Raw genomic sequence first — 18,501 nt, 5'->3', positions numbered from 1 at the left:
TTCAAAGCAGGGAATCATGTTAGAAGGATGGGGGAGTTTTCAAGAGTGAAAGCAAGCAAGCGAAAGCAGAAATGCCAAGGGATCTGGCAAAAGGTACACTAGAGAAACTCCTCCCAAAGGCAGGGACAGCTCTGGAGGGTGAGGGAATTAAGAAGCTATTTAAGACACAGACTATTATAAAAATGCATTGAGTTCATACCACCAAAGAATTTAACTGATGTCTCTAGATTGATCAAGCCATGGTATCAATGGTTAGGGTTGATGCTGATCTCAATGGCTTTTCTTCACAATGGAAGAATTGTTATTAAAAAAAAAAAATCTTTATGCTACTTACTACTTTTTGCATTTTTCTCATGTGGTACTATAAAAGACTTGTCAGATGCACTTTTATTTCTAGAAAGACAAGGTGGGTGAGGTAATATCTTTATAGGATGAGCTTCTGTTGGTGAGACAAGCTTTCGAGCTATACAGAGCTCATCCTCAGGTCTGGAAAAGTTATTTTGAGTGTCACAGTTAAATAAAAGGTTGAACAGATAGTTTAGTATAAGTAGTTATCACATATGCTAAGCAATCATTCAAGGTGAATCCCCCTGTAATCATATGACACAAAGGGGATTAGTGCATTACAGCTTGTTATAATAAGCCATAAATCCAATGTCTTTATTAAAACCATGATTTTAGCATCTAGCAAAGTTAGGAATTTAAGCTCCCAGGCTTGTCTTTTGAAGGTTGTGCAGGTATCCTTTGAGGATAGAATCATACAATACTAGGACTGGAAGGGACCTCGAGAGGTCATCGAGTCTAGTCCCCTGCCCTCATGGCAGGACCAAATACTGTCTAGACCATCCCTGATAGACATTTATCTAACCTACTCTTAAATATCTCCAGAGATGGAGATTCCATAATCTCCCTGGGCAATTTATTCCAGTGTTTGACTACCCTGACAGTTAGGAACTTTTTCCTAATATCCAACCTAAACCTCCCTTGCTGCAGTTTAAGCCCATTGCTTCTTGTTCTATCCCCAGAGGCCAGGATGAACAAGTTTTCTCCCTCCTCCTTATGACACCCTTTTAGATATCTGAACACTGCTATCATGTCTCCCCTAAATCTTCTCTTTTCTAAACTAAACAAACCTAATTCCTTCAGCCTTCCTTCATAGGTCATGTTCTCTAGACCTTTAATCATTCTCGTTGCTCTTCTCTAGACCCTCTCCAATTTCTCCACATCTTTCTCGAAATGCGGTGCCCAGAACTGAACACAATACTCCAGTTGAGCCTAACCAGCGCAGAGTAGAGTGGATGAGAATTGATAGGTCAGAAACAGAGTGATCGCTTTGTGAAAAGTGTTCACCCACAGATGATATGGTGTTTTTGTCTTTTATCATCTTCTCATGTGAGTTTATTCAAGAACCCACACAGTTACTGGGACATTTAGGTCATTGGGTAAGGACCACTACATGTTGTGACAGGCATGTGAAGAAACCATAGATTTTGAAAAGTGTGTTATGAGGGGTGTTAATCATTATTGTAGTAGAGAGATGTCTGCAGATTTTGCAATGTTATTGTGGCTGGGCCTGGTGCTGATGTGAGTTCATGTGCCCTGGTGTGTGAGGAGTTTGATTTTGAAAATAAGCTTGGAGAGGTTGTTTCAAGAATAGAAATAAATCCCCTCCAACTGTACACCTATAGTTGTCGACATTCCCCAGTACTGGAACATGCACATACGATATAATCAAACTACAACCCATCCTCGATGGACCCCCCATCCTGAATCCCCTCTTCTGGTTTTCTCTCTCACACCAATAGAAGTTACGCCAATAAAAGATATTACCTCATCCACCTGGTGTCTCTAATATCTGCAGACCAACATGCTTACAACTACACTGCATACTTTTATTTCTACTCGTTTATTTTCAGTTCTCCTCTACTAGGAAATATTTGGTTGCAAACATGTGCACGAGTAAGTTTTGCAAAAAACCTATTTGTACAATGCCTATATTTTGGCTAATTTTGCATTAAGGTTAGTTCTTGATTTAAAAGAAACATTTCCATACGTACTACTTCATTCTAATCTCTGAAATAGTGTCAGCTTCCAGACACTTATTTTTTCTATTTCTTTTCTCCATTTCCATTTGCCATTTTCCCTACCATAGGGATTGCCACAGGACTCACCAACACAATCCATTTAGCACTATTCTCTTCCTTAAATATCATTAGCATTATATGATACTGACATATAGTGGTAGTATTCATTTTTTAAGTTTTTCCAAGGAAAGTCAGAGGAATTGTGTGATTGCTGCTGAACAATACAATTACTGGGCTATTTTTTTTTGTTGTTGTTGGACATTTTACTAACCTCTGCTGTTTATCCTTCCTGTGAAACAGATGCTGTTCTCTTGATGCTAGTTTTACTTGGGGATATTTTTGTTCTATTATAACCCAGCTTTAGTTCCCCAGAACATGGAGTATCTTCAAGTACAGCACCTAAAATCTATTTTTGCGGAGGATTCTAAAAGTTGTATTTAATGGGAATTAACATGTAAACATGATTAATCAGTAAATCAGCTATTAGAATCTAGGTCATTTCATGAATTTACCTTGCCATGTGATGAAATCTGAAAAGCTGAGCGTGACAGTTTCAAAGAACAGAGTAAGCCATTGAGATGCGCTTCTCTCAAATGATAAATGAAAACATAGGGTTTAAAAACAGGATGACAAATGTATTTAACAACATAAATGTGCTTTTTGATCAAGGCTCCATACACTTGAAGGCTTTTACTCAGGTTTTGTTGTCTTACTGAATGTGTGAAGCTGAATTTTTCAGCAATCCTTTTCTTTACTTGGAGGGAGGGAGAAATGTGCCTCTTACAAAATAACAGCAATCAAAAGGCCAAGGCAATGTGATTTTAACATGAAACTCTGCTGTTGGTGCAGAAATTTTAACAGAAATGCTCTAGATTGCAATTTTGCTTTTATGTAGAAGACTTTCCTATGTTGCTTCAGAGAAAGCTTTTATACCTATTAAGAAATGGCTTGTATTTAGGGAAAAACTGATACTTCAAAGGAGGAGTCAAGATGGTGGAGCAAGCCAAAATAAGGAAAAGTAGACAGAGAACATTTCAGACACTAGATTTAATTTTCTGTTCTTGCATAGAAACATATGTTTTTCTTAGTTGTATTATTGATTCCCTAGCCTCTAAGTTACTATTATTTCTGAATATTGCAATGCTTCTGTTTCATCGAAGTGTCAGCATTGAGGAACAAAATAAAGGTTTCTGTACAATCTGTCAGGAAATGGGAAATTGGAGCCAAATCTTGAATTAATGAACAAATTGGGTTCAAGAAAATGAAAAATAAACATTTTTACTTGGAAATGCATATTTGAAGATAGACATACACAATGCTCAAATGTGCCTCAAAAATTACAATAAGGCAAAATGAAACAAATCCAAAATAGCAACTACAAGTAGTACAGGGATGCTTCTTGACCATGCGATGTATGAGTTTTACACTTCCGGATTTGCATTTAAAGAACAGACAGAAATGCTTGTCATACCTGCTTGAGGAGTGGGGTATTTAAAGAACGTGTGCTAAAGATTGCCAGGAAAGAACCCTTCATAAGTCTGAAACAGCTGATTATGAGGCTGTTCAGGAGCCTTGTTTTTTTCCTTCACCTGCCTAAAAACATCCAGTATGTATGAAGATTAATAAAAACAATTACTCAGACACTGTATTTTGTTTTTAAGTTTGACACATCCTGTATAATATTCATTTTGAATCTTGATTTGTCAGTCAATATCCATATGTTGCTGGTATCTATTATAAGGCTCTGAAGAATTTTCTTTTCAATGGTCAAATTCTGCTTGAACTCTTGGTACTTAGGATCACATAATTGGAAAGGTAAATCATCTGCATTTCAAACCAAGAGGTTGGACACAGACTCAGAGACACACTGCATTTATTCTTTGCTAAGCAATAATTCATAAAGTATAATCTTTCTGGAAGCACAGTGATTAGTTTAACATGTTGAACTAAAAATTCTGTTCCCTTTAGGTCCAATTGTCCTGTACAACTTGATTGTATCAATTTTCTTGTAAATTAATAGAGCATTTGTTTCTGAAGTATTAACTGAAAAAAATGTAAAACATTAGGCCAGTCCTGTTGCTGAACTGCAGTGTAATATGCTTTCATGCAAGATCTAATAATACACATGCCAAGACAATTTTGGCCATGATGTTGGCACTTGATTTGGGCAGTAAAGAAGACTAACTCATTGAATATTGGTAATCATGACACAGAAGGATAAAGGAGAGAAGTTCTGGAAATTAAATTTAGAAAACATCCAGAGTTTTTGGGCTCACTTTCTCTATAATGTTTCCAGTTCTATCATGCAGAGGGTCAGCAAGAATGCTGGGAGTAGGGGCAGGATTCCACTGTTGCTATACCTCGATGAAAAGATTAGGTAAAGAAGAGGGGGGTTTAGAAAAAAGAAATCAGTAAGTGCTGAAGAGCACTCAAGTTGTGCAAAGATATCGCTAGAGATGTCACTAATACAAAGGTTAATTGTGTCCTGTACAAGAAAGGACAGAAACTAGAGCTGAACTAGACAATGGACAGATTGAGATCAGAGGTAAATTCTGGAACAATTAGACTTGACATACTGGATATTCCTGAAATGTGGTGGAAGACATCAATGGGGTATTATAAATACTTCATGATTAGTTTACCATTTAGTACTAAATTCCTGGTCCACTTAGGTCCAATTTCTGGCCTGTACAGCTTGGCTGTAAACAGTTTATTGTAAATTAATAAACAGCAATATATGAAAAGACAGATAAGTTGTATGGATTGGGGAAATCACAATGTACAGAAAAAAATCCTAAAACTCTAGTAAGATTAAATTTCTGAGTGAGGATCATCACATAGTAGTACAAGAGCATAATGACATGAAGTAGAAAACAGCTGGAGGACTGCAAACAAAGGGTAAATAAGATACATGATAATGTAAGAAGTTGGGAAGTTCTTTTGTGGGGTATTAGCGGTAATCTTATTTAACATTTTTACTAATAATCTTCAATAGAGGTGGACATATGTTATGAATTTCAGAGTGGTTGCTAATCTGGGAGGAAATACAGTCACTGAGAACAGACAACAATGCAACTGGACCTAGTGGGGTTAGAAATATCAGAAAATACAAAAGTTGTAATCTGGAAAATTGCAAGACAATGAACTTCAGTACTGCTTAAAATACACAAGTCATTCTAGTTGACAGCAATTATATACAGGTTGGACCTTGCTGGTCCAGCACCCTCGGGACCTGACTGGTCCCGAATGAGGGGATTTGCTGGACCAGGGAAGGTCCCTCCCCTTGTGGCCATACTGCCATCAGACTAGGTGATCCACCTAATGCTCCACTGGTACTAGGGCTCCATGGCCTGGGCCAGGACTCCCTGGCTGCCACTGGGGCTGGAGTTCCCCAGCCGCTGGAGCCAGAACATGGCCACAGATCCGCGGCCAGGGACAGGGACAGAACTCCCTGGCCGCCACTGGGATCAGAGCTCCCTGGCCAGGGCCAGAGGTCAATGACCATGGCCAGGCTAGAGCTTCCTGATCGCTGGGGCCAGGGAGTTCCGCTGGGACTAGAACTCCCTCCCATGCTGTCCGTGCTTCCCCCTCCTCGCCCCGACCCTCCCACACACTGGGCTACTAGCTCAGTCGCAGGTGCCCCTTACAGCACTCCTGCCCATCGCCAGACCCCCCTCCTCTTGGGCTCTCTGGTCCAGGAATATCCGTGGTCCATTCCAGACCACAGATATTGCCAGATCAGGGAGTCCCGGTTAAGGGAGGCACAACCTGTACAAGTACAGAATGTTATATAACATCTAAAGGGGGAGCAAGCTATCAGACTGAACATCCCAAAAATGACCAAACATGAAATATGCATTTAGTTTTAGGCTCATTAATACCAGAAAGACAACCAAAACTTGGTATGAATCCAGCAAAGAGCCATAAGAATTATGAAGGGACTGACATAACTGACTTCTATGGAAAGACAGAGCTAGTTATGTATACAGTTTAGTTAAGCTAACTAAGAGATACCAGGGGTTTGCTAAAAGTTTAACAATATATTAGGAGCACAAATAAAAAGGAGAAGAATTATTTAGTGAGATAAAATGAATTTATAACTAGAAATGGTGAGAAAGCACTGAGAAAAGGAAGGCTATGTTCTAGGGAAAACTTATAGATGATGAGGTGTATTAGTTTGTATAATAGTAATTTGAGATAAGTGAAGGATTCCTTATCCCTTATTATACTTACAAGCTAAACTGACAGTAACACTGTAGGAACAAAACCTGTATTTGCCCAGGAAGATAGGGGAAAAATGACCTAAAATGTCAGTTTCATCTGATTCTATAATGCTGAACCATACAGCAATCCTAATATCAATCTCAGGAATAGACACACATCTTGATAAACTAACCAGGAAAAGACAATCCCAGGAGACAATAGCCCAGAATTAAGACTGCAGATAAGAATCTATGCTAAGATTTCTCATCACCATCCAAATAAGAAAAGGAGGTTGCTAAAGTTGCTTGTTAAAGTCTAGCCATTCAAATATATACAATGTTTAACAAAACTTAATAACATTTGTAAATGATTAAATAATGCTTCTGAAAACTACTGCTATTTACCTGATATAAGCAGGCTGCTGTTCCAAGGAAAAATGCAATGACATAACTGAAATCTTCACCCTCATTCTGTGAAAAGAGAATAAAAATCCAGTGTTTTCACAACATATTTGTAAATGCACAGGATATACAAGGTCTCCACAAATAACTTCTACCTCTAATTAAAAATAATACAGCATATATATTTATAATTACCTCCTGTACAGAAACTGACGAAACTAGAAGGCATCACTTATTTCTCTTTAGGAAGGTCAGATTCATGGAATGAAGTTACAAGGCTCCAAAATATCCTGAAATCATTCTTGCTTACTGTTTCTAGTCCGCATAGCAGACACCCAATGCTGGGATTCTTGAAGGTGCATAAGACAGTCTCATCTGCAGCTTTGATCACCTAGTTTCCCTACACTAGTTTGAAAATTCTAATCTAATCTACTGTTGGGAAGTAGAAGAATTAACAACTTGTAGAATGGCCTTAATATATAACTTCACAAAATGGAAACTCTATAAAATGGAAAATACAAACTGGCCACTAGGGGGTGCTAAAATCCTATGTAGAAAACAATGCAGGTAAACATATTAATGGAAGAGAGGACAAAAGCATGACTATTAGATAAAGATTATTCATAAACAGTTACATGGATAGTAAATTGAATTTCCTTAAAGCAGAACAATAGAAAAATGAACTTAAAATTACAGCTCTTTTCACTTTAAGTTATTTTTCCTTAAAGGGACCTATTTTTTCTAATATATTCAAACAGGTTTTAATATTTTCCATAAAGCTGAGCAGAATAAATTTATGCTGTCAGTGATTATTCTAGACTGCATTTTCATGCTTTTCAAGCAAACATCTGCCACAATCAGAAACTTTCCCATACGAACAAGGGCACTCATGCAATCTGTTTTTCATCAAGGAGAATTCCATTTCTGAAGGAAGCTGGTCCATTTGGAACTATAGCCCATCTCTCTTGAGAACATGTTTTGCCTGAAGTTTTCTCATCTGTAGCTTTAGCTATTAAAAAAGGTCTGTACTTCTGCACACAAAATTTTTCTCCAGAACAGAACTTCAAAAGGTTATAACAACTTTCACCTCACAGTAGATACATGTGCACTGCGGGGCAAAAGTTGAATTAAGATACGCAACTTCAGCTACATCAGTAGCTGACCTTGAAATAGCTTAATTCGAGTTTGGCGCTGTCTATATAGCAGGAAGTCGAAGGAAGAATACACTTCCTTCAACTTCTCTTCTCTTAAAATGAGGGTTAGGGGAGTCAAAGTAAGAAGTCCTCCATCTCGATATTATTTCAAAATAAAGGCTTGCTGTGTAGACACTCACTATGTTATTTCAAAGTAATGCCAGTTCTTACGCTGCTGTGTAGACATGCCCCATCACAACAGAATTCAGAACAGTATAACTACCACACAGTCACAACAGGCTACAAAGTAGTTTTGTAATCTTTAAATGAATTATTGATTAAAAAGGAAAGTCGTCTAAATTCAGAAGGAACCTTTATAATGAGATTTTTTTCTGAAGTTAAAACTTCCATTTAACATTGAGTTTGCATGACTTCTGCTTTAACCTCTGTAGATTTATTCCATGTTAATTTTAAGTTCCTCTTCATTTTATTTTGTGTGGATCTGAAATGCTGGGAATTAAATAGTAAACCTTATATTCCATCTGCAAATCACTCACTATCCACCATCTTCCAATATAAGGATGTCAACATGTAGACGAGTACATGATTAACTGATAAGCCTGGGCTTATTGGTTAATCTTGTTGACTACACACACACACACACCCACTCCCTCATCTCTGTATCAGAGGAAGCCGAGGGAGAGGGAAGCTGGTACCCCTGAGGAACCAGCTTTTAAGCTGGCTCCCCACGAGCACCACATTCCACGGAGCCCCACCTGCCCATGTTGCTGCCTCTGATAGAGAGGCAGCAGCACGGAGGGTGAGGGAGGTCAGGCAAGAGCTGGTACATGCAGGAAGCCAGCTTTTAAGCCAGCTGCCCAAGCATATTGGATTACCTGGAGCTGGCTGTCCCCTCACCCTGCTGCCTTTCTATCGAGGCAGCAGTGCAGGGGGGCAGGCATGAGCCAATATTAATGGAGAGATGGCTTTTAAGCTGGCTCCGCGCATGCCGGCTCTGCGGAGCCACCTGCCTCCCCTTTCTGCCTCCAGGGGGAGAGGGAGGCAGAAGCTGGTGCTCAGGGGGATCCGACTTAAAAGCTGGGTCCCTCGATCACCAGCACTGCCTGCCCCTCCCAGAGACAGCAGTGGGGCAAGGGGAGCAAAAAGGAGGCTGCCATAGAGCAACCTCTGTCCGCAGCACGCTCAGGCTCACCATGGACAGAGGTTGCTTTGTGGGATGCCAAAGTAGCCTCTGTCTGTGGGGAACTTGGGCCCCCACGTACAGGGGCTGCTGCCGCCCCACACTGTTGTCTCTGTATCAGAAGCAGCAGCATGGGGCAGGAGGTGGGAGCCAGTCCGCACAGGGTGATAGTACAGAAGCAGCAGCGCAGAGTGGCAGGGGGCTCTCTGGGAGCGCCCAGGCTGCCAGCCCCGCCCCCGGGAACTATCAAATGGTCATGCAACTGTTAAAATTTGATGAGGTTACACATCTAAGTCATTGCACACTAACAACCCTATTCTAATATAATAGCACAGAGAAAGAATCTGAATTGGCCACCACATTATTGGTTACATAGGCTAATCATACACTGGAATATCCTTCTGCAGCTGAGTTCCTTCAGAAACAGAATAAGTACTACAGATATTATACAATTAAAGAGGTGAAATTCTGCCTGCTCTATGTGCAACTCTGTATTGTAATTTATATGTATAAATCTAATGGCATGGTGATAAAGCATTCAGGAAATATTTATATGTACATAATATATAAGAAATATGATTTGTGAAGGAAAAGGGCATTAATTCTCCAGAAATGCCACATGAAACTGCATAATACATTTAAAAAATCTATATACCTTGATTTTATTCTCATTTTCAGTTTGTAATAGCAACAGTGACCTTGGCGCAGGGCATTTTCATCAACTCCTCCCAGCCATTCATTAATCTTTAGGAAATGCCCTGGGCCTCAACTGTTAATGTTTAAATTAATACACAAGTATGTATACAGAACATAATCAGAATGCACATAGCATCTTGCATATTTTATGTAACTAGTATCCTTAAAAGTGATTAAACACTGATAATTCTGTGATTATGAAGGAATTGTTCATAGGAAGTCTTATATCCCTGAACTTACTTTACTGAGCGAATAAATATTAACCAAAATAATAAGATTCCCCTTACACCTTTTGAAAGCCAAGATCTTCATGTTCCCCTAAGACAACCACAGTGTGAGGAACTCAATTTAATATTTTAACTGGGGCAGATACTCAGCAGCTATTGTCATGGTTCCACTGACTTCAATGGAGCTATGACAATTGACATCGTCAGACTATATGCTCTTCTAACAGGACAGTATCCTCCATTCAGTACATAGTATCAGTAGCAATGTACCTAATAAGAGTAACAATGAACAAAGGAAAACCTCTTATTCATTGCAGGGTCATCGGTTACAATATCAACTATAAATATATTTTAAAGGAAGTCAGTCAAGGGATAGAACTTCCCATAACTAAGTATGTATTTTTTATTTTAGTCTCAAAGGAACAAAGGTCCGGTTACAAAAAAATCCTTCACATATCCACGTTCTGTGATTCATTGCAGATAATGGGCCCAAATTTTGAAGGCATATCCTTTTACTCAAGTATTATGCATAAAAGACACCTATGAAAAAGTGGCTTTTCAAAGGTTGGCATCATGGCATAGATTTAGAAAACATCAGTCTATGCCCTGTACTAGTGGGATTTGCAGAAGTATCTAAGAGAGTTAGCTGTTCATCTTCCAATGAATCTCCAAACGGTTATGTGCCCTTGAAAATCTCATCCTGGATACACTCAATAATGGGTATGTATAATAATATATATAATAATATTCCTGGGGGAATTCTGCACCAAAAAATTGAAAATTCTGCAGAATGTGTAAACATAATACAATATATCAATCCAGTTTCAATTATTTTAGTATTTTATTTTAAAATATCTGTCAGCTAGTATGTTTGTAACAATTCCAGCCAAAAAAGAGATTCAGGAATACAGAAAAGTATTTCTCACACCCCTCAGAAGCAGTGCAAAGGATTGGGGGAGTCAGGGGTAATGGAGGAGCAGAGGGAGAGGAAAGGCACCCAGGAGTGACCCTGGAGGGTTGTTAAGTGTGGGTAGAAGTCTGGAAGAATTTATTTTTTGCGGGTGGAGGAAGGAAGGACTGTTAGGAAATAGGGGAGCCTCCTGCATGAAGACCCTGGCTGACCCAGAGCATTTCCCATTCAGGTATATCTTTCTGCCATCCCTATGTGGCCCTGGAACCCACTCCCATTCAGCCCATAGCTAAACGCTGTCACCCCGCTAGCTCCTGAGCCTATGCACCAGGCTGCCTCTTCCTAGCCCTTCTGAATCTTCTGACACACCCCACAGCCTCATGTGTCCGACTCTTCCACTTAACCTGGCTTCCTGGGCAGGCTGCTGTAATAAATGCGGCTTGCTGCTAGCTGTTACCGCTGGTCAGCCAGCTGTTCTGGTGCCACAGTGCCCTCTCGAAAGCCAAAGATAGAACTGCAGCACTTCTTGGACAGAATGTATTTTGTATGGGAAACAAAAAAAAATTCTGCGCCGGACATGAATCCTGTATATGTAATTCACCAGAAGTAATAATGTACATATTGAGTCTGAAAACAACAGGAACATTTATGTGAATTAGGGTAGAAGGATCTGGCTTATATAAGTAAACAGTTTATAGGAGATAATTTTGATTGATATTTTGCACCAGCATGTCACTGATTTCAGTTCTTCCCTACTATAGAGTCATAAACATGGTACAGTACCTGCAGAAGACTTTCTATAGCATGAAACCCTCTAATTAAATTCAAAGCTCCACATAACAGGCTCAGTATAAACGAAACAATCCCTGGCATAGTAATGGCTTCCAGTCGTTGATGAGGCGCTGCAAGGCACAGGGGGGAAAATGGCATTTAACCTAAAGTTTAGGAAAATATAAATTTTACTTTTCAGTGACTTCTTGCTCAAAATACTTAATTAAAGTTAGTAATCCTTAATATGTACATGTAAAATTTGAAAAATAAAAGACTTGATAACATATACTTTACCTCAATTAAAGAATCAATGTTCCTTAATGTCTTTGTTAAAGAAGAGATTTAACTTCATGTATTCTGTTTATTCAGCACTGTGCTAAAGACTGCTTAAAAAATGCCAGTAAATTGATACCCAATAATGCATTTGCTGGTAAATTTCTCCAAAATTAGCAACCAGCTAATAAGTCACATACTTGAGAGCTCCTTTCAAAATCTCCACTCTTTTTAATGCTAGTACATTAGTAAGAGCTATCAGGTCTGATTTAGCTTGTTTGCTGAACAAAATGGTGAGGCGCAAAGCCTATTACCTTCCCTTACAGCAAAACACAACAGCTGTAAATGCTATCAAAGCTACAAATAAAGAAAAAGTCTGGAAATACAGCTAGTCTCTGTATTACTAGCTGTACTGTTCAGTCATTCAGAAGTCTCTTACTGATTATATTAAAAAAATATGGAAAGCGATTTGAAAATATACATTTTTCTGCCCACATTTACTTGTGGTTATCATGAGAGTTACACAAATGACTGCAAATACATAGATGTGTCTTAATCATTATTGTGTCTTTCCACAAGTAACAGAAACCAAATATGGTGGAGGAGGGGAAAACCAACACAAAAATCATTAACAGTCTAGGCAACATGGGGGAGAGGAAAGGGACACATGAGATTCACATATTTAAATCATTTTGTTTAAATCAGTGAAGTGTAAAGGTGCAAACAATGAAGTTAATGAACTGTAACATTAATATAGAGAGGGGTGTCAATCCTAGTTGTTTGCACTTAACAGAGCAGACAAAGGCTCCCCAAACAGTTCAAAAAGTTACAAAAGAAACCACAAAAAATGACAAAAGCTATTTCTCCAGATAAGCACAGAAAACTGAGTGTCATCGTGTCCTAACTTTTATTGTAACTAATTTGTACAGGATTTAACGTATGCTTAAAATAGAAACATACCTCAATGATCAACTTCAATAAATTATTTCTACCCTAACTAAAAGACACGTTAGAGGTGGCAATTATTAAGGTTAAGATGCCAGGTTCCATTCTAACTTCTGCAGTTACTTACAACTTTTCAAACAATTTTTGTGCTGAAATTTTAGTCTCAAAATTGCATTTTTTTAAAACTGTAGGGTAAAATGAGTTCAGCGGTCATTGAGTTTTGTGCGTAGAGGAGCGAAAGTTTACACGCCCATATTCTCCCCATATAGTCCAATCAGGAATTTTACATTTGGATAACACAAAAATCAGGACAGTCTTATTCAGAAAAAGTCAACAGATCTTTCCGCAAAGTATCAGTAATTTTGTGCATGAGTATTAGAATTTTTCTTTACTCTTTAAAATAATTTTCAGGCACTCTAATTAAGGATTAGAGCTATTAATCTCCTCAAAGCTTAAGGAATTATATATTCTATTGTCAAACAAGCTAAGCACCAGAGAGTAAATAAATACATAACAGAATTTAGAAGACCAGTTAAAGGCAGCAGAGTAAAAGACAAGCTGTATTAGCGGCACTAGGTCCATCAGCCTGTGGAATTTACAAACTCCTAGAAAGAGACAGCAGATAAATTATTATACTAGTGAGTTTTTAGGCCCAGGATCAATGAATGTACAAATTCTGACATCAGACCCTGTATATTCCCGATAAGGAATGGCTTTGTATTTATTCACACTTCTTTCTGTTCCCCACAAGCTTCCATTTAAAAAAAAATTAATGTAACATTATGATTGAAATATGGAGCAATCAACTATTTGGTGGCTTATGGTAGCCTGGCCATTTCCTAGACATGTAGTAGTTTTTATTGCTGTTTATTATATATAAATATCAATGTACTATTTTTAATAATTTTACAGCGATTAGCTCTTTTAGTTCCACTGGGCTGAGATACTGTGCCATTTCTACCAGAATTCCTTATTCTAAAATTAGGAAGTTAAAGGCATGAAAGACTCCGTAACTTTAGGAACTGGCATTTGAAAAAAAAAATTAAAATATTTAAAATCTGCCCTAATGAGACAAAGGCACACAAAAAAATAGCAGTATATCATCATCACATTTCTAAAGCATGATGAAAACTGAGATGATCTTTAAAGCAAAATACTATGAAGAGTTTGCATGATGTATTCCCCTACATTAAAAAATATTTTTAATTTATTCACTACACCAGAACAGACTACCTCTAAAGAAAGGTTTCAATTTCTGAACATTTTAATAGGCCTAGACTCTAAATATTGTTCAACGTCAGATACATGCCCAGTAATTGTATCTGTGCTAGTAATGCCACATGCTTTACCAATTCAGCTAAAGTTAATGGGTCAAATTCTGCTCTAAAGTTACACTAGTGCAACAAAACTGAATTTGGTCTGTGTGCCCTCCCCATGTTTTATAAAAATATACTTATGCATATGAATATGCATAGCTAGGAAATACTTAATGCAAAAAACAGCTTGCAAGGTATCATTTAAAAAGTTATAATCTGCCGAATATGTAGAATTGATTTGTGTGCATGTACCATTCCTGTATCTAAAGTTAGAAATATGAAGTAGAAATATGACCAGAGGCCTTGTGTCTTGAGGTCCTCCAAATACACTCCTCAGCCCAAGACTGACATGTCTGTCATTAGTCAGGTCATATGGCCCCTCTCTAGCCTCTTCTTCAGCAGCCCTGGAGACTGCGACCGATGCCTGTCTGTGAGCCACAGCTGGAGCTATGGTGATACCGGAAGTTCTTAGTCAAGTCCTTTCTCAGTCTTGATTCCCGTGCCAACAGAGCTGGGACTTTCTGCTCTGAGGTGGAAATGATTGACGGGATCCACCAACCTGGGGTCAGACTGAGGGTGGATCACAGCCTTCACCAACAGAATCTTCAGGCATGATCCCTGTCTATCAACATCTTGGGGCAGAAACACTTATAGATTCTACAGTGATCTTTTTGGTGGTCCCTCTGTAAAAATTTAAACACACAAAGCGTATGATTATTTTTGGGTACCCACTAGCTGCGGACCTCACTGGAGATTTAAAACCTGGAGATTACAGCATTTTCCTGGTGCTAGGAGAGCAAGCAATGAAAGGGGAAATCCCCACTCAAAGAAAATGTAATTAGTTTAAACTAACACCGAACTAACTACTACTAAGGACACAAATACTGCCAAAGCGTTTGTTCCAGCTAACCATCAATGGCAGTAAAAAGGAACTGAGGGGATGGCAGATCAGCAGGGCCCTACATTGAGCACCATAAACGTGCCATTCCAAGAGGCACCTGGACTGATCCAACAGATACTACTAGGGGAAAAAAATCTTCCAATTGCCATGCATGTGCACATACCTGGTTGGAAATGACATGAACCAATACTAGAAGAAAACCTCTCATCTGAATGAGAAAGTAAAAGGAAGGGACACTGAGAAAGGAAGGTCACATTTGGAAAAGTTATCTTGGAACAGAAGAGAAATGGGGAATATCTGGCCTGCTGCATAGGTATTAGACAGTCAGTGAAGATTTTTGAAGCAAGTACTTGTTAGCTTGTACATGACCAAGCAGCTGATCTGGGAAATTACAGAAAAGCTATATAGTATAAGATTTGTATAAAAGGAATAATTTCACTCCAAACACTGTAATATCCAATGGCCCTTTCTATCAAGGCAAAAAGCAGCTAACATTTAAATTTTCCCCAGTGGTATTGGGCCCCAAGAGGGAGAATCTACAGCCATGCAGATTCCAGGAAGGTAGAAGACAAGAAAAAAATATGTAAAATATTTGTAAAATATAGAGGAAAGACAAACTAACTAAATGAAAAGGGGTTGATAGGAAAATTGAGATGGAAGAAAATTGGAGATGTCAGGAAGCAATACTTCTAAAACAATCAGGTTAAGTAAAAAACAACAAGGGAAATGACTTTTGACTTAAAATGTTTTAAAAAATCCTTAACTTGAATGGAAAAGACAAGAGAAGGTGCCTCATTGCATTTTAATTTAAGTTAGTATGTTTACAGATCTTTTATTCCAAAAATGAAATAAATAAGCAGCTAATGCTTTCTGAAAACACCTTTTAAAATAATCTATTTACATAACCACCGCCATACTGGGTCAGACCAAAGGTCCATCTAGCCCAGTATCCTGTCTGCCAACAGTGGCCAATACCAGATGCCCCAGAGGGAGGGAACACAACAGATAATCATCACGTGCTCCCTCTCCTATCATCCATCTCCAGACAAACAGAGGCTAGAGACACCATTCCTACCCATCCTGGCTAATAGTTTCATAGAGGTTAGGTCCATCAATGGCTATCTAGCTCTTTTATGAACCCAGTTAAACCCTAAGTCTTAACCGCCGCAAGGAGTACCACAGGTTGACTGTGTGCTGCGTGCAGAAAATCTTCCTTTTGTTTGTTTTAAACCTGCTGCCTATTAATTTCATTTGGTGACCTCAAGTACTTATTGTGGGAATAAATAAATAACTTTTCTTTATTCACTTTTTCCACACCGGTCATGACTGTATAGACCTCTATCATATCCCCCCTTAGTCTCCTCTTTTTTAAGATGAAAACTCCAAGTCTTTTTAATCTCTCTTCATATGGGACCTGTTCCAAACCCCTAATCATTTTTGTTGCCCTTTTCTGAACCTTTTCAAATGCCAATACATCTTTTTTGAGATGAGGCGACCACATCTGTACACAGTATTTACAAATAATTCTGCCCATGTCATAGACGTTCATTATTTTTCATTTTAACCATAAACCGCATCCAGAGGTTTTTTATTAAATGTATTTGCTTCCACTTGTGACACCATAACCTTATCTACCAAGACAGGAGTACATCAGTCTATGAAATAAGTAGCAAGAGATTAATTCTTAAGAAAGTAAGATGCAAGTGTCAGAAGCAATAAGAGAATGAGTCCATAGAATTATAATAAAATATATATAATACACATATACAATCAGAAGTGGTACTCAGAAGCTTCTCCACATTTATCCATTAGGGTATGTCTACACTACCCCGCTAGTTCGAACTAGCGGGGTAATGTATGCATACCGCACTTGCTAATGAAGCCCGGGATTTGAATTTCCCGGGCTTCATTAGCATAAGCGGGGAGCCGCCATTTTTAAATCCCCGCTGCTTCGAACCCCGTGTAGCGCGGCTACACGGGGCTCGAACTAGGTAGTTCGGACTAGGGTCCTATTCCGAACTACCGGTACTCCTCGTGAAACGAGGTGTACCGGTAGTTCGGAATAGGCACCCTAGTCCGAACTACCTAGTTCGAGCCCCGTGTAGCCGCGCTACACGGGGTTCGAAGCAGCGGGGATTTAAAAATGGCGGCTCCCCGCTTATGCTAATGAAGCCCGGGAAATTCAAATCCCGGGCTTCATTAGCAAGTGCGGTATGCATACATTACCCTCCTAGTTCGAACTAGGAGGGTAGTGTAGACATACCCTTAGTTACTAGCAACATTAGAAAGGCCCTGTATGATTTAGCATTGGTATACAATACATCTTGAGAGGTACCACTCTAGATTGCAATAATCTAAATGCAATTACACATTCTCCTTTGTTGTTGCAGGCTTTTTTGGTTAGTATCAATATCTTCATAACTAAATTATTTGTACTGTGATTGCTCCATCATTTCCCATTTAGGATCAGAACCCACTGTGGTGGGTACAGAACAAACATATAGCAATATATCTTTTTCAACTAACATGTTAACATCTGAAGAGAGAAAAGTTACAGCAGAAATAGAAATGAAGTGTTTTAAGATTCTTTAAGACTATTAAGAAAAGTAATTGCTAGCAATCAGTAAAGTGATCATTACTATTTGTAAAAGTATATACATTTTAGCTGATAATTTATTTTATAGTACTTTAATAAGAGTCTACAGTTGTGTCATTAATTCAGGCCTCAATCCTGCAACAGGAACTGTTTGGTATAGATGTCTGCTCATGTGAATGAGCATCGGGACCAAAGATTTTTAAAAATGAAAAAAAAGTTTTAATATTTACATTATGTTTTCTTCATTTATTTTGTTTTTTCAATTCACTGAACTAGAAGATTGAAACTAGACTGTTCTGTTTCATTTTCACTAGTCAGTTTCATTTGTAGAATCCATATAATAGCACAATGTTTTTGTGTTCCTATTTTCATTCTTCGTGGAAATCTGCAGATTTGGCGTTAAACTGCTTGGAAATGTTTTAATATCACAATATAAAGACTAGAATCATAGCAGTATAAGTACTCTTAATATACAAACTCACCAATGCAATAGCTATCATATGTGCTTTAAAAGTTACCCTTTAAAGTTTACTTCATGAAATAAATAAAAAAATCAAGACTTAAAATAGAAGTGCCATGAAAAAAATAAATGCTAATATGTCATTTTTGATGCAATGTACTAAACACAAACTTTTTTTTTTTTTAAAGAATATTGAATTTAAATAGGATAATTACTTTGAATTTGAATGTCAAGGACCTGCCCCGTGTGATGCTTCTCATATTGAGACCAATAGAAATGGCACATCCTTAACAATACAATGCTTTTATGATGCCACCATCAGATGTCATTAGATGAACTAACTGATTTTTGAGTTTTATTAAAAAGAATGTATTTAAATGTCCA

At 38.3% G+C, this 18,501-nt stretch overlaps 1 protein-coding gene across 5 annotated transcripts in view; it reads right to left on the bottom strand.

Moving 5' to 3' along the window:
* Window positions 1-18,501, bottom strand: part of SEC22A (SEC22 homolog A, vesicle trafficking protein) — a 39,682-nt gene that overhangs the window by 3,508 nt on the left and 17,673 nt on the right. For all 5 annotated transcript variants that reach the window (XM_075933125.2, XM_075933126.2, XM_075933129.2 and 2 more), the window contains 2 exons: window positions 11,639-11,757; window positions 6,692-6,757 (listed from right to left, as the gene is read on the bottom strand). In XM_075933125.2, coding sequence (XP_075789240.2) covers window positions 6,692-6,757; window positions 11,639-11,757 — 185 coding nt within the window. The remainder of the gene's footprint in view (window positions 1-6,691; window positions 6,758-11,638; window positions 11,758-18,501) is intronic.

This window comes from Pelodiscus sinensis, chromosome 7 (assembly GCF_052426305.1).
Source record: "Pelodiscus sinensis isolate ZL-2025 chromosome 7, ASM5242630v1, whole genome shotgun sequence".
In the NCBI taxonomy this organism is placed as follows: domain Eukaryota; kingdom Metazoa; phylum Chordata; order Testudines; family Trionychidae; genus Pelodiscus; species Pelodiscus sinensis.
This window is presented reverse-complemented; position numbering and strand designations above follow the sequence as displayed.